The sequence below is a fragment of the Notechis scutatus genome, chromosome 1, assembly GCF_049901735.1.
Source record: "Notechis scutatus isolate UNSWTSFEM ecotype Mainland chromosome 1, rNotScu1.2, whole genome shotgun sequence".
Taxonomy (NCBI): domain Eukaryota; kingdom Metazoa; phylum Chordata; class Lepidosauria; order Squamata; family Elapidae; genus Notechis; species Notechis scutatus.
Window position 1 is genome coordinate 196,698,770 of NC_142009.1, and position 27,761 is coordinate 196,726,530.

At 38.1% G+C, this 27,761-nt stretch overlaps 1 protein-coding gene across 4 annotated transcripts in view; it reads left to right on the forward strand.

Annotated features, from left to right (window-relative positions):
* ITGB6 (integrin subunit beta 6) overlaps positions 1–26,706 on the forward strand; it is a 92,989-nt gene extending 66,283 nt beyond the window's left edge. Inside the window, exons 10-15 of one of the 4 annotated variants that reach the window (XM_026674426.2) lie at positions 1,894–2,320; positions 4,406–4,628; positions 10,206–10,291; positions 15,200–15,319; positions 23,208–23,374; positions 26,480–26,706. In XM_026674426.2, coding sequence (XP_026530211.2) covers positions 1,894–2,320; positions 4,406–4,628; positions 10,206–10,291; positions 15,200–15,319; positions 23,208–23,374; positions 26,480–26,578 — 1,122 coding nt within the window. In that variant the 3' untranslated portion in view covers positions 26,579–26,706. Of the gene's footprint in view, positions 1–1,893; positions 2,321–4,405; positions 4,629–10,205; positions 10,292–15,199; positions 15,320–17,348; positions 17,756–23,207; positions 23,375–26,479 lie in introns of those variants that run through there. The other 3 variants (XM_087949871.1, XM_087949870.1, XM_087949872.1) reach the window with 3 other exon arrangements.
* Positions 26,707–27,761: the final 1,055 nt, after the last annotated feature.

Genomic DNA, 27,761 nt, shown 5'->3' on the forward strand with positions numbered 1-27,761 from the left:
TATGGCTTGCATTTTTCCTCCTAGAGCTCAAGTCAATATGTGTGATGCTCCTTTCCCCCCTGAGAACATCAACTCTATAAGGGAGGATGGATTAGGTCTGGGACATAGTGACTAGTCCATAGTCAACCCTTGGGCTTCCATGGTTGAGAACAGGCGAGAGCACGGGGGTCAAACTCACGACATCATGTTGTTGTCACGTGACATATCGAGACTTCCCCCCCCCTTTGCTAAACTGGGGGTGGGGGTGGCCAGACCATGGCGCCCCCGGCCTGCGAGTTTGACACCCCTGAGCTAGAGCCCAGTCTCCCCAATCCTGATCTAGTGCCTTTACCATTATACCACATGGATCCCCCTTTATAATGATCATATGGTCTGTAAGAAGAGGGAACAGGACAGATTACCTGCTAGTCAGCTGCTCCTTGCAAATCACCTAGGACATCATGGTGGAGAACAGCCATTTCCCTTTGGATGAAAGGTTTATTTGTGTTTATTTGACTAGATTTAGGCACCACTTGACTCCAAGATAACTCTGAGCAGCTCACAATTTAAATCAAACAACAACATAGCAAATATACATCACAGTATTAAAGAAAAAGGATTGCATGCCTGAACAATAACCTATGTTCACTGAAACACGTTTAACCAGAGCAGCCACACCCACCCTGCCTGGGAGAACAGCCAAGTTTTCAAGGCCTTCTGAAATACTATCAGAGTGGGCTTCTTATGAATCTCTGCTGGTTCTCATTTCAGAGGGCAAGTACCACAACAGAGAAGACTTGCTTGCTAGGTCTTGATAGATAGCATTGTTCAATTAAGGAGACCAGGAGCTGATCAATTCTGCCAGCTCCCACCAGACAGGCAAAAACCATGGGTTTAAAGGATCTCTTCCATGTTAACTTGATAAAAAACCTGTCACTATGCTGCTTTCCCAACAGGGAACATTTGAAAAGCATCCTGGACTGTGAGATTTGAGGGTGCATTAAACAGGTGACCACTGCCTCAATGTTTTGCTTGACTTGGTGGTGCTCATGCACCCAGAAACTTGAGGTGGGACTATTCTACCTTGATTCGTCTCTTCAAGAAATGTGGTTTCTTTGCATATGCAAAATCCATTTTTTTTTTTTTACTAAAATGGAAATTCCCCACTGCTTGGAAATGGGGCAGGGAGACAGTTGGCTTGTAGCTTTGCTTGAAGTTTCATTGAAGCAAAGCAGGAATTCAGTTTGCCTGCATAAGGTCACCTAAATTCAGGACTCTGGTAGCACTATTTATTTACAACCAAGAAATTTTATTAAAAGGCATAAATTTTCATGGACTGCACTTCATCATATGCACAAGTCTCCTATGCCAGACCAACCTGTGGTTTATGTCCATATATTCAAAACACTTCATACTTTATCCAGAAAGATTCTAATGAAGGTAAATAGGTCCCTGAGTTGATCTCAATTCCTGGAGACGCATCCAGAGGTGGTATTCAGCAGGTTCTGACCAGTTCTGGAGAACTGGTAGTGGAAATTTTGAGTAGTTCGGAGAACCAGCAAATCCCACCTCTGATTGGAGATTTTACACTAACCTTCTCCTGCCACACCCACCAAGCCACGCCCATAGAACTGGTAGTAAAAAAAATTGAATCCCACCACTGGACACATCGATGTTATTTTGTTGGGAGCGACACAGGAAGAATTGCCTTCATCCGGCTTCCAACTTCTCGGCTCTGAGATTTTATGCTATAAAACAGTACGTCAAACATATCTACCCTATATATTTCACAAAGTGATGCAGTAAATATTTCCAAGTTAGTTTTCATTTGAATCTTTACTTTGTGCTTTGTATGCTAAAATGATGAAGAGTGTCATTCACATGGGTGGTTTTTTTTTCTGCTCTCTTCTTTAGGTCACTTTCAATGTGACTTTAAGTTTAAGCCCTTCAGCTTGTGGGGAAAGGAGAAGGAAAGTCCTAATCAAGGCCACTGGTCTAAATGAAGCGTTGGAGATTGAGATCCAGCCCGAATGCAGCTGTCATTGTCAGAAGGAAGCGGAGGTGAATAACTCCAAGTGTAACTATGGGAATGGTTCTTTCGAGTGTGGAGTATGTGTGTGTAACCCTGGCTACATGGGTCCAGACTGTAAATGTAGTGAAAAAGATGCACTGACTACAGAGTCCTGCAAAAGTTTCCCTGAGCAGATCCTGTGCAGCGGAAGAGGCGACTGCTATTGTGGACAATGTATTTGCCACCTTTCAGCATATGGAAATATATATGGGCCATACTGTGAATGTGATGATTTCTCTTGTGGCAGATTCAGAGGGCTGGTCTGTGGAGGTAAGTCTGCTCTAAATTGTATTTTCCTTCTAACTACATAGTAAGGATACAGTAAAGCATTGAAAGTGTGTGTGTATATATAGGTAGTCCTCAACCTACCACCACAACTGAGTGCGAAATTTCTGTTGCTAAATGTAAGTCAGTTGCCAAGGGTTTGAATTTTGATCATGTGACCATGGGGGATGCTGCAACAGATGGGAAAAACATATCATAAGTCACTTTTTCCAGTGTTGTTGTAACTTGGAACAATCACTAAATGAATTTTGTAAGTCAAGGACTACCTGTATTATGTACTCAGTCTCATGCAATTGTGTGTATTGTGTTGACATGCAGAGGACAGGCTTGATTTAATGGATTTTTTTCAGAGAATGGGGGTTCATGTTTCTGAAAGGCCTGATAATCAGAAAATATATCATTCACACTCATTTATATACATCACTAAACAATTAACCTAATTTGATGTAAGTGTAACCCAATTTAACTGTAAATGTAAATCTCATCTGGACTCCTCCAGATGCATCTTTTTTTGGTCATTTGGGGATTTCCAGACACAGATGGAAACTTAGGCTATTCTACCATACAGTCCACTAAATAAAGATTTATTAAATCATTCTGTTAATAAGTGTATGTTTGTGGAAGGGCCACTATGAAATTTCTCATTGAATTTCTTTTGCATTATAATACAATTTTTAAAAACTCAAGAAATATACTTCTTCATTTTGCTTTTAAACATTTCCAGGTGGATCAGGAGTTCTTGTTTTATTGTGCATGAGGTGTAGCAGTCAAATATCTAAACCTTCTAATATACAATGGGTTAATGTTTTTTTTTTCTATTAGAAACCATGAAGTATTGTTTCATTTATATTCTTAAGGAAGCTTTTCTAAATTTAGTCTCCCTTCACCTGCCTGTAAATAAACTGCATAGAAACTAGCAAAACTCATATCTGGATAAACAGATATAGGAGCTCACATTACAGCAAAATAATAATACACCCATATTTCTGTGGAATTGATAGGAATATACTGTCATTACAGTGATTGAACACTGTATTCAAATCTTTTCCAAGGGGAGGAATTAAAATGCAGGAGGGATAAAAGGTCATTGGGAAGAGAATATTAAATGAATTTGTGCACTGCTAAGGAATTTGCAAAATATATTTGGATACGGTAGCTGAATGGAGGATTAAGGATTGAACCTTAATGTCCTCTTTTCTCATAGTACCTTCAAACACATTACTCTTGTGGCACTCTGCTGGTAATGTTACACAACTACACCACAAGAAACAAAATCATTGGTGCAGATTTCTTTTGGAAGATCTGTAGTTCTCTGAAGGTTGGAGTGCTCAATTTCATTATTCTGAATAAGCAGTCATATGAGTTGGTCTGTAAGCTTTGGAAAAGATCTTAGCTAGCACCAAAGACAGATGTACCGGAGGTTGGTAGATGGGCTGAAATATAATTCCCTCTATACTGTTAGAATTGCTAAATTAGCCAATGATGTTTGGAAGGCAAAATATTGTGAAAGACTGTTTCAGTGAGGCAATGAAACATGATGAGTTCTCTGTGTGGAATAAACAGTTCCATTTTATTTTCATTCTGTGACTCAATATCTTAGGAGATCTATCTATCTATCTGTGTGCCTGTCTGTCTGTCTATGTATCTATCACATCTATTTCTCTCTTCTCTCTCTTCTCTTTTATCTATCATCTATCTATCTATCATCTATATCATCTCTTCTATTTTCTATCATGTATTTCTCTATTTCTCTATCTGTCTATATCTCTATCTATCTCTTCTATCTATCTATCATCTATCTATCTACCTATCTATCATCTAATCTATATATCTATCATCTATGTATCTTCTGTCTGTCTATCTATCATCTATTTTATTTATCTACTTACCTTCCTATCTAGCTGATAACTTTAATATGTTCCTAGTTGGAAAATTTATTTCCAATAATATGTAATAATGCCTTGACACAACATTCTACAGAGGATTGCTAGCAATTTTCAAGAATTAAGAAGGAAAGGCAATGAATAGAAGCATTATTGAAGTAGGGTTGACTTCCATATTTTTTCTTAGGCAATGGGGACTGTGCCTGTGGTCAATGCAGTTGCCACCCTGGCTGGATAGGTGAATACTGCAACTGTACCACGGATACCGAGAGTTGCATTTCTAATGATGGCGTCATCTGCAGTGGGAGAGGCAAATGCGTGTGTGGAAAATGTGTATGCACAAATCCTGGGGTTTCAGGCAATGTCTGTGAAAAATACCCTACATATGATGATCCTTGCAACTCTAAACGGTAAGCTGTTTCTTTGAATATGGTTTGAAAAGCTTATTTCCCCCCCACACACACACACACACATACATAGACATATCTGAATGTACAATAGGTTTTCAGAGGAACTGAATACTCTTCAGTGTCTATATTGGTAATTGTATTTTTCCTATTCCATCAAATCCTAATACATTTTGTATTCCTTTCATTATTCTACATGCTCTCTTACCTGAAAATTTAGTATATTTGTTTTTATTTATATCTTTTTATGCCGAGATTTATTTTGTTTCAATCAGGGTGATTTCACCCTGAAAGGATGCTGTAATCTATAATCTGAGAAATTCCAATAAGGTTGGTTATCAGTAGTGCAAATGTCCAATAATGCATAAGTATTGTGTCAGAAAATGAGAAGTAAAACACTACAACCTACCTCCCCAGGCCCATATACACCCATCGAAGCCTTGATTGTACAGCAAGTACTAGAGACCTTCCAAATATGGTTGTTAAACTGTAATTTTTAATCTTCCACTCTTTGAATTTCGACTTTGATATGCTAATCATGTATAATTCTCAGCCTGAAAAATATGGCTGGAGAACAGGGGTTTTTTGCTTTTTTTCTCATACTGGGATTGGCTTCCTCTCCCTTTGCAGACTTTCTAATAAGAAACAAAGGCAACCCAAGAAGACCAGACGCTTGAGGTCAGAGGAGGAGCCAGCCAACCCCTCCTACTTATCTTCCTCCATGAGATCTTCCCTACCTGCACTTTCTCCAGCAATAGGCAGGTGCCCAGTCACTTAATTCTGAGGACCCTGCAAAGCAGGTTGGGGTGACAAATGGCTGCAAAAGAAGTTCAAAACTTAGACCAAATTAGAAGCCACTCTCTAAGAGACAAGTGGCAGTGAAATGAATGGGGTATATGGGCCAATCTGCTATAGTCTGTGGCCCAAAGCAGACTTCAGAAAGGCTCATTCAGTTGTTGCTTTGTCCCATGTCACCAGAGGTCTATTCTCTTTTATAAGATGATGGCATCAGTGGAGGATATTTTAACCTTCCTCTTTAAGCAGCCCTACAGTATTTTCTTCCTTCAGTTGCTCTTTAAAAACTTCATTTTATTGTTGCTCTGAACTAGGAAAAGGGTTAGTAACAGGGGTTCTGTGGGCGTGGCTTAGGTGGTGGGTGTGTCTTGGTGGTCATGTGACTGGGTGGACATGGGTTGGTGGTCATGTTATTGGCTGGGTGTGGCCAACTCAATATCACTCACATCGAGGCATGGATCTCCTCCTCTGGCCTCTCGTGACTGTGGGGATGCTGCAACAGTCGTAAGTGTGAAAAATGGTCATAAGTCACTTTTTTCAGTGCCATTGTAACTTTGAATGGTCACTCCACTCAAGCAAAGTACCAGTAAAGGAGAGGAAAAAAACTCCAGAGACATTCCTGAGACAGGAAGTCTAGTCCTGCCAAGAATGTAATAAGGGTCAACGGAGAGGCAGTTTCTGTAAGCAACACCAGAATGTTTCCTTCCTGCCTTCCTTACAGGATTAGGCCAGTAATTTCTTCTAACAACCAGTTCTCCGAACTGCTTAGAATGTTAACAACCGGTTCGAACTGGTAGAATCCCACCCCTGGTAGGTGCGAACTGGTAGAATCCCACCCCTGGTTAGTAATAGAGTAGAGTAGAGTAGAGTAGAGTAGAGTAGAGTAGAGTAGAGTAGAGTAGAATAGAATAGAATAGAATAGAATAGAATAGAATAGAATAGAATAGAATAGAATAGAATAGAATAGAATAGAATAGAATAGAATAGAATTCTTTATTGGCCAAGTATGATTAGACACACAAGGAATTTGTCTTGGTGCATATGCTCTCAGTGTACATAAAAGAAAAGATACAGTAGTAAAGAATCATAAAGTACAACACTTAATAAATAGTCATAGAGTACAATAAGCAATCAAATCATACTAGGAAACAGTCAATAAAAATCGTAAGGTTTTAAGCAACAAAGTTACAGTTATACAGTCACAAGTGGGAGAGGATGGATGAAAGGAAGGATGGGAAGATTAATAGTAATAGTAGTGCAGACTTTGTAAATAGTTGGACAGTGTTGAGGGAATTATTTGTTTAGCAGAGTGATGGCATTTGGGGGAAAACTATTCTTGTGTCTACTTGTTCTGGTGTGTAGTGCTCTGTAGCGTCGTTTTGAGGTTAGGAGTTGAAACAGTTTATAAATAGTTTCACAGCCCTCTTTTTGACTCATGTTCTCTATGTTAGCAATTTGTTTGCTAGTTACACCCATGATCTAATTGTTATTACTGATTTCCCTTGATCTTTTTCCTCAATGAAGTGTGAGGAACTGAACCTGGGTCCTCCTTGATTCCTTGTCAGCTTTCTTATTCTCTGGGTACATTTGCAGGAAAGTTTGTACTGTATTTCCAATTTGCCAAAATCAGAATAATTAAAAATCAGGCTGGACCTCTTAAATCTATCTGAACTTTACATTCTCCACCTACAACCAAGCTGTTTTTCCCCTCAAACATCCGGAAGCATGGGAGCATTTCCTGATACAATTTCAGATATTTATTTCTGTTCAAGCTGAGAGGAAGTTGCCTGGCAGCTGTTTTATAAATAAATGCAGTTGTTAAATCAAAGCCACAGACAAATTCCAACTACTCATTTTACATCTCAACCATATTGCTAAACACCAGCCGATGCTACTACAATGTTGTAGCTTCGTTTGCAAAATAATGGCAATGCCAGACATCAGGATGTTTTCCAGGCAGGTTACAATCAGCCAGGTTTGTGAGGCACATTTGCTAGTACAGCTGCTGATAGTTTATTTATTTATACATCACATTTAGAAACCTCCCATCTCCCTCACGGAGTGACTCGGGGTGGTATACAAGTGAAACGTTGTAGAAGTGAGAGGATTGTGCTGCCCTCTTTGACCTCCAGCCGATACTACTGTTAGTCATTGCTGGGACTGGCTGTGGGAGAAAAACTTTGGCCCACTTTCTGTTCTTTTTATTTTTTTTTCAACCAGAAAGCTCAGGCTTGGCTCCAGCCACAGTTTGCTCATCAATTAAACTTTCTGACCAGCCTGTACGAGTGTTGAATCAGTTCAGGGATTTTGATTACTGCTCAAATAATTCAGCTGATTTACACATCTGAAAATCATGTAGTGTACCAATCCATAAAACAGATAAATAGATAGATGATAGATAGATGATAGGCAGAGATAAATTTTAACTTCTAAGATATCAAACTTCTTCTTTACTCTGCACCAAAGCCAAATGTGCCATGGTTATTGGGTTTTTTTCTGTCGTGTTCTCATGAAATTGCCTTCTTCTCATCCCCAGCTCACACTGTAGAACAGGGGTGTCAAACTTGATTTAATTGAGGGCCATATCAAGGTTGTGTTTGACCTTGGGGCGGGGGGCGTGGCCAGGGTGTGCATGGCTAGCACGATGTCATTTGTGCCGGGGGTGCCCAAGCGCTCTGCCAGCAAAAACAGGCTCCTGAGCTCTGTTTTCAGCTGCAACAGCCTCCTGCAATCCTCTGTCAGCAAAAACAGAGCTCAGGAGGGCCGCCTGTGGCCTTCCCAAGCTCCATTTTGACTGACAGAGGCCACGTGAGCCAGTCCTTTGCTGTTTCCAGGGTGGTCCAGATCTAAGCACCCCGCAGTCTTGAGTTTGACACCCTTGCTGTAGAAGGTTAAAATCATTTTAAGCTGTTCCATTTTTTAAATAGTCTTTCCCCTCTTCTACTGAATCTAAATAAAGTCTGGCATGCTTCCTTGACCAATAACTTACTGACACAGCTGTGACTGGTGTATAATTTTCTATTAAAGATTTAGACTTCAGTATTAAAAGCTAATACAAACTAAATTAAAGAAAAAACAATAGTAAGGGACAAGAAAAGGTGGAAGAAAAAAAGAAAAGAAATACTGTATATAATAGGCAAATTCAGCAACTCTCCATTCTCTATCTATAAGGTATTACTAACAGGTATTTCTTCACCCCATATCCCATCCCTTATCTATAGAATAAATCCATAAAACATCAACTTTTGAATCCTGGCGTCAGTAAAATGTCTGTAGAGAATCGACAAAACTTTGCAAACAGAGAAAGCCTTATTGTATCCTTTTCAAATAAACCAACTTTACATTCTTTCCATTTACTTTTAACCAACGTAATCATTAGTTCATTCAAATATTGTTGTAGAATTTTATTTCTTTTCAGTTCTTTATCCCATCATACAGACTTCTTCAAGGATTTAATAAGCCTCTTTCTAGATCCAATAAGAAAACATTTTCACCCTTTTTGTTTATCATTTGTATTCTTGCTTTCATTTTCAAAACTTCAGCCAATTTCTTTTGTATATCCAATAAAACATTTTTTTCGAAATCGTTTTCTTGGTCTGTTATTTATATGTCCACCTTCCATACTTTGTCCATCTTGTCAAGCAAAATTAGCTCTACATCTGTCATTCCTTCATTACCATCTTTTGAACAGAATTTACCCATTGAATCAGATATCGTTACTGACACTTTTGACACTGTGGTTACTAAATTGGGGCTCCATTCTTCAACAATTTCCTTTGACATTTCCAAAGTTATGACAGTTCATATCATTTGGTAAATCCAAATTAATCAACACAAAGGAAGACTTGCATTTTTATTCTTCTTCTTAGAATCTCTACTCCCCTCCAGTGTCCAGTGTCTGCACTCATAAAACTTGCTCATCACTGTTATGAGCAAAGATAACCAAGATAATTCTGGTTCCCGTGAGAAGCTTTTTTTTTTTTAATTTGGTGAGCATCCAGAGAGAGAAAAGGAGTAAGGGTTATTTTTACCACCAGAATTTTTTTCCCTTTCCTTTTCTGTGTGGTACATGCTAAATGCTGATAATTACTTATTCAGTATTGCAGAACTTTCACACGGTACTTAAAAAATGGCGACTGTATATATATTCTCTTTTGATTCTTTTTTTTTTAAAACAAGTTTTATTAATTTTCAAAACACACAAGTCATCATTATCCATTACATATTTAAACCTTTTTCCATTATAAATTTAACAAGTCAGATGAACTATAATTCTGTTTTAAACCATTTCCATATAAACATACAAAAACCTCTTAGCCATTTTCTCTTTATTTCTCTTTACTCTTATTCCATTTTATTATTATTATTTCATCTATTTCTTTCTGACTTAGTTACCATTATTCTCATTCTATATTTCTGCAAGGTTTCATTAATTCTCCCAAAAAAAAAAACCACATATATACAAAACACACAAAACATAAAAAAAAATCTTTTTGGAAAGTAACTTGGACCCAGGTATCTCTTTCTTCATGGACTTCCACTGTATTCATGCTCATATTACATATCATTACTTATTTTATTTACCATTCTAAATCTTCTATATTAACTTCTCCTCATATTTCACTCTTTTTAATTCTATCTTAATTAATCATCTTAATTTGAGTCATTATATTTGTATCTTTTGTCCATTCTTTATTGTACCTTTGTCTCATTCCTTATATTATATTATATTCCTTGATTCTTAATGCAAAGCAGATTGATAAATCATTGCACCATTTTTCTCAGGAGCTGTGTGGAATGTTATCTACTGCATCAGGAAGACTGCGCTGAAAAATGTAAATTGGTTGACGCAGTGATCAGTCATGATGAAGGTCTGTACTTTAATTCATTGCTTGGCTATTGTTAGTTGTAGCAATCAGTTTACTAGGTCTTGCTGCTTGCATGGTGTGTGTGTGTGTGTGTGTGTGTGTGTGTGTGTGTTGCATACATAGGATATGTGATTATACATATATTTTCAATTGTCCCTCGTGGAACATTTTTCAATAGCATTAGGCTAAAGCTACTCAGGCTCAGGACTGCGATGTTGCATTTGCTTGTCTGTTGATGTTCTGTGATTTATTTGCCATTTATCACAATGAAAGTGAAGATGCAATGGCTACAAGGCTGCCTATTCTCTTCAGTCTGTGTACAAAAGATCTCAAGACTGACAACTGAGGATTTTTTTTAATTAACTATGAAGATGATAAGATAAGATAAGATAAGATAAGATAAGATAAGATAAGATAAGATAAGATAAGATAAGATAAGATAAGATAAGATAAGATAGTGTCCTTCACACCTGAGACAACATAGGAGGAATAGATATCCAAGGATGGACTGCATACTAAATGCAGTTGAATAGTTGAAAAGATAATAAGAATCAGTAACTGTGTTCAGTATACATTTGCATGAAGTACGGTAGTTGCCCTACACTTCCTAATAATCAGTTTGGTCCTGGTTTTTCCCCCCTATCTCTGTGCCATGAACATTCTTGGTTGCAAAGCTGAATTATACTAAAGGGAGATGTTCACAGAAAACTCACTTCAACATGAAAGATGACAAAGAAGTTATTACATCTACTCTGACTTGCTCTTCCTCCCTTCTCAATCTGTCTTTCCTGGCAGATTTTATTTCTACATTTCAAACATTAAATATTTCCTCTCAACGTGCCAGGTTGACCAGAATTCAACTGGGTATTAGGGAGAAAGAAAAAGGAAACAGAGCAAATTGTCATTATTTGTTCTTTTGCTGAGTTTATTGAAATATATTTCCAAGCCTTCTAAACAGTTGAAACTCTCCCACAAAGGGAAAGTCGAAACCAGTACTGTAAGTTTAAGAAGAACAAAATAAATAATACAAATTAAAAGATGCACAGAATGAAATCAGAACACAGGACAACAGCAGTTTGAAAGAATTTACAAAGCAATGCTTGTCTGTTTAAAAGAATTTAGAGGAGTAAAGGAATCTGCCTCAAAAACACAATACCAAGCCAAAGTATCAGGGCTAGCTACCCCATTGGATTATTCAATTGGGGCACCTAAAAGTTGTCTCGGAAGTTATCTTTGGCATCAGTGTTACATTTCTAGCAAGAGATTCCCAGATAGAAATGCAAAGGAGCTAAACCAGGCAGGGAGGGACATTAACTAGCGAGCCATTGTTACACAAGGGGAAATATGAGAAGAGAGTATAGATTTTGAACTCAGGGAAGATGTAAATATAGGAAGTAGCCTTAATAGTCTGAAACTGCCAGCTGCTTTCACTTTCTTGTGTAATAAAAAAGTTCCAATCTATCCATGTTCTGCTGACTTTCTGGGAAGCCTCAGCTAAGTCAGCCTCCCCTCTGGGGAGATGGACATTGAGGCCTTGTATAGGGAGAGGTAAGCCACCCTATTTATCTGACCACACAGATTGAAAGATCTTCTTGGTTCCAATTCACATGATAGATGCTTTTTTTTTTTTTTTTTTTAAAGTAGTCTAGTCTGGTGCCAGCAGCCATAGCAGCCAGCCATTCAGTAAATCTTAATTCAAACACACTGAACTGCTTTAATATCCTGAGGCTACTGTGTTTTATAGTGTACAAAAAGATTCCAGTGATATGTTCCGCTATCGCTTTAAGTTATCTAGTGACAGCCTTCTTAAAAATGGTGTTCCATGATACCTGAAACAGTTGTATATGGAAAGATGTGTTTTATAATATACATCTTTGTTATATTGTATATAATACAATACCTTCAAATTAGATGTTTGTCCACTCTCTTGAGAGATCAATTTAAGGGGCATTTCAAATTACGCAATTTAAATTCACCAGTTGTTCTTATACCAGTGATGTCAATGGAGATTCCCAGAGAAATATGACCTTAAGCTGCCAATCAAGAAATATAATTCTCTAAATTATCTAAATGGTGAGGGAAAAAAGGAAAACTTTTTCTCTGCAATGTGAGGTCATGAGTAACCAGAATGAATATTGAAGGTAACTATAGTGGTTGGTGACAGGCAAGACAATCAAAGTCGCTATATCCACACTTTGCAGACATGAGCTCACTTTTAATTCAGACAGATGCAATAATGTGCAACGTCCAAATCAGACCAACTGCAACTTGAAACTGATTGCCACAAATTGCTAAGAGTGTAGCAAAGCATACTTTCAAAAATGGAAACAACCCAAAATATATACGCATTCTGTTGTGCTGGTATGCAAATGTTTAAATATGTTGGGTGTGACAAAAACATTATTTTTAGAGCCTGAGAATATTTGGAGAAAAGAAAACCACTTGGTGTAAAATAATCTTGTGATGGTTTATATGACCTCCATATCATATTATATACCTATTATAGGATAGCATAAACTATTTAACTGGATCAGCATAATTTATAAACAAAAGAACTAGTGTGAAGAGACCAGCAGCCGCCAAAAAAGCTAATGCAATCCTAAATTGTATTAACAGAGGGATACAATCAAGATCAAGGGAAGTACTAATCCCACTCTATATAGCCTTAGTAAGACCACACCTAGAGTACTGCATCCAGTTTTGCTCACCACATTATAAAAAAGATGTTGAGACTCTAGAAATAGTACAGAGAAGAGCAACCAGGATGATTAGGGGACTGGAGGCTAAAACATACAACAAACAGTTGCAGGAACTGGGCTTGGCTAGTCTAGTAAAGAGAAGGACTAGGGGAGACATGATAGCAGTCTTCCAATATTTGAGGGGCTGCCACAGGGAGGAAGGAGTCAAGCTATTTTCCAAGGCACCTGAAGGCCAGACAAGGAATAATGGATGGAAACTGAACAAGGAGAGATTTAACCTGGAAACAAGGAGAAACTTTCTGTCAGTGAGAACGATCAACCAATCAGAAGTTGTGGGAGCGTCATCACTTGAGACTTTCAAGAAGAGATTGGACTGCCATTTATCAGAAATGGTGGAGGATTTCTCGCTTGGGTAGCGGGGTTGGACTAGATGACCTACAAGGTCCCTTCCAACTCTGATTATCTGTTATCTGTTATCCGTTATCAAACAAAAGATAGCATGACATTGCTAAAGCAATGAAGCTACTTCTTCCAGAAAACTGGGGTGTGTATTTGTGTGTGTGTCTTTAGAATAGCTTTTAAAAAGTCCCTTTCTCTAGGGAAATACCTATTTTTCTCTTTTTTTTTTTAAAGGAGGGGGGAAACAACTATTTTCTATTCACTTTTTCAAAAACATATCCTGCTGGTTTTAAACTTTGAGAAAACGTCTGTACTGTTGATAACTTTGGCGAAAACTTCTTCTGAAAAAAATATGTAATGTAGGTAGACAATGAGAACAATGCCAAATATTTTAAAAATACAGATAAGCTATGGTGCAATGTGAAACTTACAAATCATTTTATTTAGAGTGGCTCCCCGTAGAATCCTTTTTCTAACACGGCTATAGATTTCACAGAAACTTTGTTATTATTATTTTGAGTTATATTGATGAGACATGAGAGTCTCTGGTAGTATTGGCCTAGGGGTCTACATTTTCAGATTCCATTCTTATTTATGTTGTCTGCTCCCTCATGCATATTCCACCTTTTTTAAAGCCGCTTGAATAAACATTAAAAGGACTGTGTCTGAGGAAATTTAGGTGAAAGCATTGATTACCAAACTGGGAATACCTTACATTACTTTTATCTGTATTACCTTGAAGTGCATGCTTTATTCCTATCACGATTTCTTTTTAGTTATTAGGCATGTGTACATGAGGCTAATTATCAGCATTCTGACAGCAATAAATATGGCATTCCTCTTGAAAAGGATTAGTATTTTCATAATGGACAACCCTGTACACTTAAACATCATGTATTACCGTGGTGGGATTCAAATTTTCTTACTACCGGTTTTGTGGGAGTGGCTTGGTGGGCCTGGCAGGGGAAGGATACTGCAAAACCTTCAGTCAGAGGTGGTATTTGCCGGTTCTCTGAACTACTCAAAATTTCCACTACCAGTTCTCCAGAACTGGTCAGAACCTGCTGAATACCACCTCTGATGTACTAGTAGCAAAAAGATAGAGAGAACATGTTTACTCTAATGAAGATTACAGTTAGTCCTCGATTTACGACCATAATTGAGCTCAAAATTTCTGTAGCTACCTGAGACATTTGTTAAATTAGTTTTATCCCATTTCATGACCTTTCTTGCCACATTTGTTAAGTTGTTAAGTTAGTAAAACGTTAAGTGAATCTAGCTTACCCATTGAATTTCTTGTCAGAAGGTCACCTAAGGTGATCACATGGCCCAGGGCACTTGCTAACCATGTGCATTTTGATCGTATGACCAAGGGGATGCTGCATTGGTCATTAAGTGTAAACAATGGCCAGAAGTCATTTTTTTCAGTGCCGTTGTAACTTTGAACGGTCACTAAATGAACTGTTGTAAATCAAGGACTACCTGTGTTATATTTCCCTGGTAGCTTTTGCAGCTGCCTTAGAAGCACGTCCAATTCAATAAATTTCCCATACTTGACCAACGTCATGGTCAACACAGATTGGCAACATCTAGACCTTCTCATCTGATCAGTGCAAAGAGTAACCAAAAAAGAAAAAGAAAACCGCCCTGCTCAAACAGTAGAACAATTATTTGCAAACCCTTTAGTATATTTCCAGCTTTGCTTCTTAGTGCCTGTTAAAAGCAACCTGATGTTAGAAATTGTTTGATCTTCGGAATACCTGCCTGATATGTTTCTCTCTGAACTGTAAAATGGGTTTTTCCTCATTCTCAGATATTACGGAAGATAAATGGGTTCATTGTGTGTTACATGGGAAAAACGAATCTGTTATCACATTTGTAATGACAGCTAATGAACAGGGAAAAGTCATCATTCACAACATAAAGCAAAAAGGTAAGAGACATTTAATCTTAGTAGGCTAAGGAATGTCGGTGTACATATATTTTATGTACATATATTTTATGTACACCGACATTCCTTAGCTTACTAACATATATTTTATTTGTTGTTACATCCTCAAACTTTAACCTTTTAAATATATTTAAATATAACATATATTTTATTTTATCCCAAAACTTTAACCTTAAACTGTCTACCGTGGACCTCACTCCATTCCTAAAAGGTCTGTAAGGGGGCGTGCATAAGCGCACCGCGTGCCTACCGTCCCTGTCTTACTGTTCCCACTTATTCGTACTCATTTATTATGTATATGCTTATACCAGTTTATACTTGTATATTTATATGTTATGTTCATACTTATACTTGTTTTCTCATCTATGCTTGACAAACTAAAATAAATAAATAAAACTAAATAAATCAATATATCCATTTCTAAAAAGAGCTGTCTGGAAGGGATCTGTGACAACTCACCACAGCCAACTTGCTGCGGGACAACTCGCTGCAGGATATAAGAGGATATAACATTTGCCAAAGTTATCTACAGTACACTAATATTGAAGAAATGGTGGAATGGAATCATTAAAGAAAGGATGCCAAAGGAGGGACAAAATGAAATGTGAATGACAAAAATTAAAATAAAATTTTAATTATTTTTAGATAATTAAATTGAATTGTTGAATTGTGCCGTAGCAAGTTGTCTGCGGCTGCGGCGAGGCAGTTGTTAAGTGAATGTTGGCCCTTTTACGACCTTTCTTGCCACAATTGTTCACTGAATCACAGCAGTTGTTAAGTTGCTAACACAGCTGTAAAGTGAACCTGGCTTCCCCCTTGACTTTGCTTGTCAGCAAGTCACAAAAGGTGATCACATGACCCTGGGACATGGCAACAGTCATAAATATGAGCCAGTTGCTAGGCATCTCAGTTTTGATCAAATGACCATGGGGATGTTGCAAGGGTCAAAAGTGTGAAAAGGGATCATTAGTCACTTTCTTCAGTGCTGTTGTAACTTTGAACGATCACTAAACGAAAGGTTGTACGTTGAGGATTACCCGTATGCCTTTCCTGAAAGTTTTTCTACTACAGAATATTAAATATCTGTCCCTATGTTTCATTTAATACTGTTAAGAGGGTTTTAGTGCATAAAGTTCAAGAATGATGAGCAAATTCCATTCTACAATAACTTTCTGCTTATGGTTCCCAAATTCTAAGCCAAAATATTTTAATAAAATGAAGTGTAAGAGGCAGCTTGCCTCCTAAAGCAGGTCTCTTTGTGTGGCCATTCATAAATATGGCAAAATAAGGAACATGCTAGCCAATGTTAAGGTATTGTTTGTTCAATGTTTCATTTGTTCTAGATCTCCCAAAGGCTGACACTTACTTTTTAAGTGGTTTACATATACCCTGTTTCTCCAATAACATGGCCTCCCCCAATAGGAAGTCCCAGCATGTTTTATAGGCATGAAATGAAATTAAGCCCCTCCCCCCCAAATTAAGGCCTATATTAAAACATGTGAAATGGGGGGGAATGGTGGGGGGGCTTGCCGTTAGGAAGTACTTTTGTGGCACACCCGGATATGGTGCTGCCTGCGTTGACCCCAGTATGAAGTGCCCCACCAACGCCGAGGTCAACATCCAAGCCATCGCTGCCCGCCCGAAGATGCAAGGGGGGGAATTAAGTCACCCCCGAAAAGACGGCCTAGCCATTTTTTCAGGGCTCAAAAAAAAAATAAGACCCGGCCTTATTATATGAGAAACACGGTGAACAAGGCAGCTATCATACATGCCAATGCTGTGTGTGTACAGAGGAACACATTGTGATTTGAGCCATCTTTAAATAAAGCCTATACAAAACTGAAAAGTTCACAGCAACTTTTTCTAATCTGACACTTTCCAAATTTTGCCTTCCAACATTTCCAGGATTCTTGATCATTAGTAACATTTACCTATACTGCAGGTTTCTTCCTTTTTTCCCATATTAGTAGCTATTTATTTATTTAACAATTTTCACTATTTCTTTCTACAGATTATCCACAACCTCCAAATATTACAACGATTATGTTGGGTGTTTCTACTGCAGTTGTCGTCACTGGGATTGTCTTACTTTCCATGTGGAAATTGTTTATTTCATTTGAAGACCGTAAGAAGTTGCTAAATTTGAAGCAGAGAGGTCAAAGGCCAAATGGCAAACGGTATGTTAACAAAAAAAAAGATTCAGGACAACATTGTTGTAAACAGTTGCAAGATAAAAAAATTGCTACTGTAACCATAGTAGAGCCAGTTTGGTGTAGTGGTGAAAATGCTGGCCTAGGAGACTGTGTGTCATAGACCCATTTAGGCATAAAGATGGCTCTCTCACTCAACCCAACTCACCTTATAGTAATCCAAACCTTAAGACCAACACTAACCTGAACACTAACTCTGATCCAAACCTTAATGTTGCTTTTTTGGCTGTGACATCACGGAAGTCAAAACCTAACCCTAACGCTAATCCCAACTCTAAACCTAATGCCAACGCTAACCCTTACCCTCACTCTAATCCTAACACTAACCACACCTTAACTCTAACCCTAAAGCCAACCCTAACCCTAAAGCCAATGCTAAAGCTAACAGTAACCCTAACAGCAATAGTAGTCCTAGCCCAGCCCTAATACCAATGCTAACTTTTACCCTAGTGCCAACCCAAACTATAGCGCCAATACAAAACCTGCCTCTAACCCAAACCCTAATCTTAATTAAAATCCTAACACCAATGCCAACACTAAGACTAATGCCTAGGCCTAACCTAATCCTAAACCTAATGCTACCTGTAAACCTAACCCTAACTCTGTTCCTAACACGGATGCCAATGCCAACCCTAACTCTAACCTTAATGTTGGCTTTTGGCTGTCACATCAGGAAGTCTAACCCTAATTTAATATTGGTTTTTGAGGTGGACTTCAATAAACACTAACCCCAACCTTAACCCTAACCTTAATGTCAATGATAGGGGGAAGAGAGAGAAAGACAGACAGACCGACTTCCCTTAGAAATGGACTTGTCCAGCTGGGAAGTTGGTAGCAGAAGACTACAAGGGAAGGGAAGAGGGGGCAATGACTCCTTTATTGCAACAGGACTGGAATCAAAGAAAGAATTATCTGCCCCACTTCTCTTTTACCCCTGAATTTTTGTGTGCGCAGAACCTCTGTTGTGTTTTGTGGCCAACAATGGGTAACCAGGGGTTGCAAGCACAGTTCATTCTTCTTTAAGCCAGCAGAATTTTCTCCCAGTTCCATGCTGAATAGCAGCTTTAGTGTTGCCACACAGAAGAGCCCTTAATATCCAGTAGCCATTGATAAGACCTGGATTTCTATAATCTTTTACAGTCAATCAGAATAGTGGCCAAAGTTTAGTACCAAAATAAATCTAAAGTTTGCTTATGTGCTATGCAAAGAAGAACTTCCTTTGTCTCCTTCCTATCTGCTGTAATCACTGCCTACTGTATTGTTATGACAAAGGATGAAAAATATCTCTGTCCATTTTATACCATGCGTGATATTATAAACCTAGAATCTGATCTCCCACATTCGATCAATCTTTTTGCCAAGTCTAAGAGTCCCAGGTGATATAATGCCTCCAGCTGGACAGATGCAAGAATGCATTGAAATTATTCCTAAGAAATTAAATCCTCAATTTTTTTGCTATTATATCTGCCTCACACTTCACAGCCATGTATGATGACTTGCAATACTATGATAAAACTGCCACATTACACTGGCAAAAGTCAACAACGCTAATGGAATATGTTATGTTCATTTTGGATACTACTGTATTATTTGTTTTGGAAAATGTTTAGTATAAGTGTATGTGGTCTTTGCCAACAAAGGCCTTGTTTTCCCACATCTCCATACATGCTTGACAAACTAAAATAAATAAATAAATATATCCATTTCTAATATATGTTTATATGTTATGTTCATACTTATACTTGTTTTCTCATACATGCTTGACAAAGTAAACTAAATAAATAAAACTAAATAAATAAATATATCCATTTCTAAAAAGGGCTGTCTGGAAGGGATCTGTGACAACTCACCACAGCCAACTTGCTGCGGGACAACTCGCTGCAGGATATAAGAGGATATAACTTTTGCCAAAGTTATCTACAGTACACTAATATTGAAGAAATGGTGGAATGGAATCATTAAAGAAAGGATGCCAAAGGAGGGACAAAATGAAATGTGAATGACAAAAATTAAAATAAAATTTTAATTATTTTTAGATAATTAAATTGAATTGTTGAATTGTGCCGTAGCAAGTTGTCTGCGGCTGTGGCGAGGCAGTTGTTAAGTGAATGTTGGCCCTTTTACGACCTTTCTTGCCACAATTGCTCACTGAATCACAGCAGTTTTTTGTTTTTTTTTATAAACAAGTTTTATTAATTTTCAAAACACACAAGTCATCATTTTCCATTACATGTTTAAACCTTTTTCCATTATAAATTTAACAAGTCAGGTAAACTATAATTCTATTTTAAACCATTTCCATATAAACATACAAAAACCTCTTATCCAATTTCCCTTTATTTCTCTTCACTCTTATTCAATTTTATTATTATTATTTCATCTGCTTCTTTCTGACTTAGTTACCATTATTCTCATTCTGTATTTCTACAAGGTTTTATTAATTTTCCCCCCAAAAAAACAACATAATCACACCACACACAAAACATATAAAAGATCTTTTTGGAAAGTAACTTGGACCCAGGTATCTCTCTTTTCACGGACTTCAATTATATTCAGGCTCATCTTACATATCATTACTTATTTTATTTACCATTCTAAGTCTTCTATATTAACTTCTCCACATATTTTACTCTTCTTGATTCTATCTTAATTAATCATCTTAATTTGAGTCATTATATTTATATCTTTTGTCCATTCTCTATTATACCCTTGTCTCATTCCTTTTAAAAAGAAAGAAATTTCTCCTGAAATCACTAATCAGAGTATGATGCCTTTCTATCTCCCCACTAAATTAATCAAATTAATCTTTAAAATACCCAATCCGATTTTGCTTGGTACATTCTAACTGAATAATACATCTAAAACAATTAAATACATAGTTAAACAATAGATTAAAATATTAAAAACAAAATACTATAATGAAGGTTTTATAATAACATCAATACCATAATCTTAATAAACTCTTTAATTAAAGTTTAATATTCTAAATCTCCCCTCATATTATATTTTCAAACCAATCATTATTAACATTCCAACATTTTAATCTCTTATCAACTCTCAAGCCATTTAAATTTTCTATTTCTGATACAATACTACAATATCATCTTATGTACCTTGCAAAATCTCTTTGAAGAAATTATACTTATCCTTTATCTCTAAAAAAAATTTCTTTTTTCTCATTTAATTTCAAAACTTTGTAACTTTTCTCCACCTTTTCCCTTTCTTTCTTCCCCCAACAAACCTTTCTAGCCCCCCTTCTAGCCCCCCTTCTTCTAGCCTCTGCCTTACTGGCTTCCCTTCTCTGTCGCATTCCTCTTCCTTTTGTTTACCATCCTTATATTGATTTTGCACTTTGTTTTTCCCTTTCTTAAATGTTTTTTTAAATCTTAAGTCCTTTATTTCTCTTCTTTTTCCTCTTCCTTCCCTCTTGGTCGAGTTCTGAGATTTATTAAAGATGGCTTCCTTTCTTTGTTCTTCTTCTGCTGTCTTCATCTGTTGTAATGTTTGTTGATAATTAATAAGCGCCATTTCTAAAAAAAGGAAAGCTTCTTTCAAACCAGCTTTACCATTTTGTTTTGCTTGCTCATAGTCTTTTCTCAGTTCCTCGATAGAAGAAGCCATTATAAATCTTTTCTTTTCTTTTCTCTTACAACAGCCAGAATATTCCAAAGGAAAAATAAGACAATCCCAAAGTTCTCAGTCAGTCCAAACCAAGACAGAGTTCCCACTCTCTCCTCCTGGGGTAGTATCAATTAAAGAAAAGGAAAGTCCAAATCTGTTTCTTGAAGTCTTATTACAATATATTTTAGTCTTTTAATCCTTAAGGCATCTCCTCCAAGAAAGTCTTAGCATACAAATATTTTTTTTAAGTCCCCTCTTTTCCCACTCACCACTTAGAGCCAGTTTTCACCTAAAAAAATAGGTTTCTTAATGTTCATTTTTTATTCCGTAAAAAAAGAGGGTAAGCTATCCTTTCAGCACCATTAAACTGCCGCTTTTTTCCTCTTCTCGAAGGTATCATTCAGAAAGTCATGCTTTTCAGGAATTTTGTTAAATATGTCTTAGAGTCCTAGGAACCAAGAAAAACTTTCTCCTCTCAAGCACTTTCTCCACTTCCTCCTGCGCATTCTTACCCGGCTGCCAGCTTCTTTGTGGCGGCCATTACGGACCGCCGCTGCACCGTCCTGGGAAAAGGGGTTCTGCCGGCCGGGAGGGGGTCTGCAACACCCCCAAACCCTTCTCCGGATCCCCCTACCTTCAGCTGCCCCTGCAGGCAGCCTAGCTCGCACCCGTCTGGGTCGGAGCCCCAAAACGGCTAGCGCGGCAGGGGATCGCGCAGCTTCGCAAATCCCTGCCGCCGCGAAGCCGACAAACCCTGAATCACAGCAGTTGTTAAGTTGCTAACACAGCTGTAAAGTGAACCTGGCTTCCCCGTTGACTTTGCTTGTCAGCAAGTCACAAAAGGTGATCACATGACCCTGGGACATGGCAACAGTCATAAATATGAGCCAGTTGCTAGGCATCTCAGTTCTGATCAAATGACCATGGGGATGTTGCAAGGGTCAAAAGTGTGAAAAGGGATCATTAGTCACTTTCTTCAGTGCTGTTGTAACTTTGAACGATCACTAAACGAAAGGTTGTACGTTGAGGATTACCCGTATGCCTTTCCTGAAAGTTTTTCTACTACAGAATATTAAATATCTGTCCCTATGTTTCATTTAATACTGTTAAGAGGGTTTTAGTGCATAAAGTTCAAGAATGATGAGCAAATTCCATTCTACAATAACTTTCTGCTTATGGTTCCCAAATTCTAAGCCAAAATATTTTAATAAAACGAAGTGTAAGAGGCAGCTTGCCTCCTAAAGCAGGTCTCTTTGTGTGGCCATTCATAAATATGGCAAAATAAGGAACATGCTAGCCAATGTTAAGGTATTGTTTGTTCAATGTTTCATTTGTTCTAGATCTCCCAAAGGCTGACACTTACTTTTTAAGTGGTTTACATATATCCTGTTTCTCCAACAATATGGCCTCCCCCAATAGGAAGTCCCAGCATGTTTTAGAGGCATGAAATGAAATTAAGCCCCTCCCCCCAAATTAAGGCCTATATTAAAACATGTGAAATGGGGGGAATGGTGGGGGAGCTTGCCATTAGGAAGTACTTTTGTTGCACACCCGGATATGGTGCTGCCTGCGTTGACCCCAATATGAAGTGCCCCACCAACGCCGAGGTCAGCATCCAAGCTTATCGCTGCCCGCCCGCCCAAAGATGCAAGGGGGAATTAAGTCACCCCTGAAAAGACGGCCTAGCCATTTTTTCAGGGCTCAAAAAAAAAAAAAAAAAGACCCGGCCTTATTATATGAGAAACACGGTAGTTCATCCCTCCCTACATGAACGAGGCAGCTATCATACATGCCAATGCTGTGTGTGTACAGAGGAACACATTGTGATTTGAGCCATCTTTAAATAAAGCCTATACAAAACTGAAAAGTTCACAGCAACTTTTTCTAATCTGACACTTTCCAAATTTTGCCTTCCAACATTTCCAGGATTCTTGATCATTAGTAACATTTACCTATACTGCAGGTTTCTTCCTTTTTTCCCATATTAGTAGCTATTTATTTATTTAACAATTTTCACTATTGACGCTTTCTTTCTACAGATTATCCACAACCTCCAAATATTACAACGATTATGTTGGGTGTTTCTACTGCAGTTGTCGTCACTGGGATTGTCTTACTTTCCATGTGGAAATTGTTTATTTCATTTGAAGACCGTAAAGAAGTTGCTAAATTTGAAGCAGAGAGGTCAAAGGCCAAATGGCAAACGGTATGTTAACAAAAAAAAAGATTCAGGACAACATTGTTGTAAACAGTTGCAAGATAAAAAAAAATTGCTACTGTAACCAGAGTAGAGCCAGTTTGGTGTAGTGGTGAAAATGCTGGCCTAGGAGACTGTGTGTCATAGACCCATTTAGGCATAAAGATGGCTCTCTCACTCAACCCAACTCACCTTATAGTAATCCAAACCTTAAGACCAACACTAACCTGAACACTAACTCTGATCCAAACCTTAATGTTGCTTTTTTGGCTGTGACATCACGGAAGTCAAAACCTAACCCTAACGCTAATCCCAACTCTAAACCTAATGCCAACGCTAACCCTTACCCTCACTCTAATCCTAACACTAACCACACCTTAACTCTAACCCTAAAGCCAACCCTAACCCTAAAGCCAATGCTAAAGCTAACAGTAACCCTAACAGCAATAGTAGTCCTAGCCCAGCCCTAATACCAATGCTAACTTTTACCCTAGTGCCAACCCAAACTATAGCGCCAATACAAAACCTGCCTCTAACCCAAACCCTAATCTTAATTAAAATCCTAACACCAATGCCAACACTAAGACTAATGCCTAGGCCTAACCTAATCCTAAACCTAATGCTACCTGTAAACCTAACCCTAACTCTGTTCCTAACACGGATGCCAATGCCAACCCTAACTCTAACCTTAATGTTGGCTTTTGGCTGTCACATCAGGAAGTCTAACCCTAATTTAATATTGGTTTTTGAGGTGGACTTCAATAAACACTAACCCCAACCTTAACCCTAACCTTAATGTCAATGATAGGGGGAAGAGAGAGAAAGACAGACAGACCGACTTCCCTTAGAAATGGACTTGTCCAGCTGGGAAGTTGGTAGCAGAAGACTACAAGGGAAGGGAAGAGGGGGCAATGACTCCTTTATTGCAACAGGACTGGAATCAAAGAAAGAATTATCTGCCCCACTTCTCTCTTACCCCTGAATTTTTGTGTGCGCAGAACCTCTGTTGTGTTTTGTGGCCAACAATGGGTAACCAGGGGTTGCAAGCACAGTTCATTCTTCTTTAAGCCAGCAGAATTTTCTCCCAGTTCCAATGCTGAATAGCAGCTTTAGTGTTGCCACACAGAAGAGCCCTTAATATCCAGTAGCCATTGATAAGACCTGGATTTCTATAATCTTTTACAGTCAATCAGAATAGTGGCCAAAGTTTAGTACCAAAATAAATCTAAAGTTTGCTTATGTGCTATGCAAAGAAGAACTTCCTTTGTCTCCTTCCTATCTGCTGTAATCACTGCCTACTGTATTGTTATGACAAGGGATGAAAAATATCTCTGTCCATTTTATACCATGCGTGATGTTATAAACCTAGAATCTGATCTCCCACATTCGATCAATCTTTTTGCCAAGTCTAAGAGTCCCAGGTGATATAATGCCTCCAGCTGGACAGATGCAAGAATGCATTGAAATTATTCCTAAGAAATTAAATCCTCAATTTTTTTGCTATTATATCTGCCTCACACTTCACAGCCATGTATGATGACTTGCAATACTATGATAAAACTGCCACATTACATGGCAAAAGTCAGCAACGCTAATGGAACCCAAACCTGACATAGATTTTTTTCTATAAAATGAGCATTTATTTTGGATAAACAGGTACTGTAAAAAGTTATTTGTTTTGGAAAATGTTTAGTATAAGTGTATGTGGTCTTTGCCAACAAAGGCCCCAACCACACATGAGAATACATTTCCCACATCTCCAGGTGCATAGCAGAAGGGGCTGAGATTAAACATCCTCCAGGAGCCCAAGGCCATTTTTTCTCCTTTTTAAGTGCTGCTCCATTGGCAGCCTATGTTTCCAGTTCTTTGGGGCAGGTTCAGAGGTGGTATTCAGCAGGTTCTGACCAGTTCTAGAGAACTGGTAGCAGAAATTTTGAGTTCTTCAGATAACTGGTAGCAGAAATGTTGAGTCGTTCGGAATACCACCTCTAACTGGCCCCTCCCCCATCTATTCTCTGCCTCCCGAGTCCCAGCTGATTGGCTGGGTCTTTTTTGTTGCCCTGTACAGGAGAACAGAGCTGGAAAGCAGGTTAGTGGAGTGGGGGGGAGAATGGGGATTTTACAGCATTCTTCCCCTGGAGTGGGGTGGGAATGAAGATTATACAGTATCCTTCCTCTACCATGCCACCAAGCCACGCCCACAGAACCGGTAGTAAAAAAAAATTGAATCCCACCACTGGGCAGGTTGGATTACAGCAGGGGTCTTCAAACTTGACAACTTTAAAACTTGTGGACTTCAACTCCCAGAATTCCTCCTTCAGTCATGTTAGCTGAGGAATTCTGGGAGTTGAAGACCACAAGTCTTAAACTTGCCAAGCTCAAAGACCCTTGGATTACAGGGTTTAGTGATTGTGGTCTAGATAACAGATTTCCTGACATTTTGCCAGCCGGTGGTTTGCTATGCAGACCCCAGACAACTGGTCAGGTATGGACTGGGCTTCTATGTTTGTAGCCAGGTAACTTGGACTGGTTGCTCATCGAACTTTAGGAAATCTGTTATCTAGACCAGTGGCCCCCAACGTTTTGGGCATCAGGGACCGGTTCCGTGGAGAGAGGTTTTTCCACGAACTGGAGGGTGTGTGTGATTTTGTGTACTGCCTGCATCCTGCAGATGGAGCTTTGCTTGTTTGTGGAGCCCGGTGAGTAGCTGATTCCCATCACCCCATACCTGTTGCTTCCCAGGCAATCGTGTGAAAACAACAATGGGGGTGAAAGGAAAGTTCAGCACCCACTTTGCTCTTCATTGCGTAGTTTTTAGTGTGAAGAGGCTCGGATTAAGAGTTTGCTGTTTAATTATTGTGATGGAATCACAGGAATAGATATGGTCTAGCTACGTCCGTATTAATGTTTGGTTTTAATATGGTAATTTTAAATCAATATTGAGTATTTTGAAGACTGTGAAAGGCTTTTTAAAAAAGCCACACTCATTCAGCAAATTATGAAAGAATTATAACCCCCCCGCCCAAATCAGTTGATATGTTAGGTTTGTTTAATTAGCCCACAAAATCAGGTGTGAAATATTCTGTTACATATAGTGTTTTTCTTCTTTTCTAGGGAACAAATCCCCTCTACAGAGGGTCCACATCAACTTTTAAGAATGTAACATACAAGCAAAAAGAAAGGCACCGTGGCAGTCCTGCCAATGCATTCTAATAATTCGAAATTATGAAGAAAACTGTTCTGGAAAAATTTTATTTTAAAAAAAGGAAGTTTGGTCTGTTTTCTTCTAAATTTGTTTGGATGGTTCTAATAAAACTACTATGGTGGTGTGAAAGGTTTAAGGTGAGAGCATATGTGCTTTTAAAAGTTGGACTGTTTTGGAACTAGACAGGGAGCTGAACAGCAGTAGAGGAGATTGAATGACAAAGAGCCATCTGGGCATGTAGGAATGCACCAATTAAGCATGACATGAAAATAATATCTGGTGCAATTTTGCTGTAATGAGATTTGGGGATTGGTCTGAATGACCTTTCAAGAAATCCATTTCAAGTATCCCTTCTGATCTCAAAGTAATTCAAGATGTTAGAACAAACCTTCTTCTCAATCTCTGCTGAGGAGTATAGTTCAGCCAGTTTTGTCCCTCCGAGTCAGGATTTTACTGCAAGTTTAAGATATACAGTATCTTTAGAGTATTTGCACCTTAAATATTACCAGATAAAGAAACAGATTTCAGTTTTAAAAGAAAGAAAACTTGGGAGAGAAAAGTATTGGTGATTTATTAATATAGTACCCAGCACTGACATCTGTATTCTTAACCCTGGTGCAATATTAGGTATTTTGTTTAGAAGTCCCATGAAGTTAAATGAGACAGTTTCCTATGAAATGTTTTGCCCTCTAGACTAGAGGTTGATGGATTGAGGAGAGCCATGTTGAGTACAGATGAATGAAGGTAGGTGGTGGTAAGAGGATTTGTTGCTGGCTAAGAATGCAATATGTATGGCCACTAGATTTTTTTTTTCTTTGGTACTTTTCAGATTTTTCATCGATTTGATTTTTGTATTGTCCAATGGCATCTCTTTGGTGAACAGCCATTTTGCCCTTTAAAGCAACCAGAATACATACCATGTACTTTCCAAATTACAACATATCTAATGATCCCAAATGTTGAGGACTTATGATTAAGGGAGTTGCTTTTTTTCCAAATATCTAAATAAGGTTTAATACAGTAGGTCTCAAAGATTTTCTATGCTGCAAATATGGTTTCTGATAATGCAAATTTTAAACATTTTTTTTAAAAAACAGAGAGTATGTGTGTTTTATCCTGAAGAATATGTTTAGTAATGGTGATGGGAGTTTTTACTATGAATGTACTGTGCATTTAAGACACTGGAAAAGT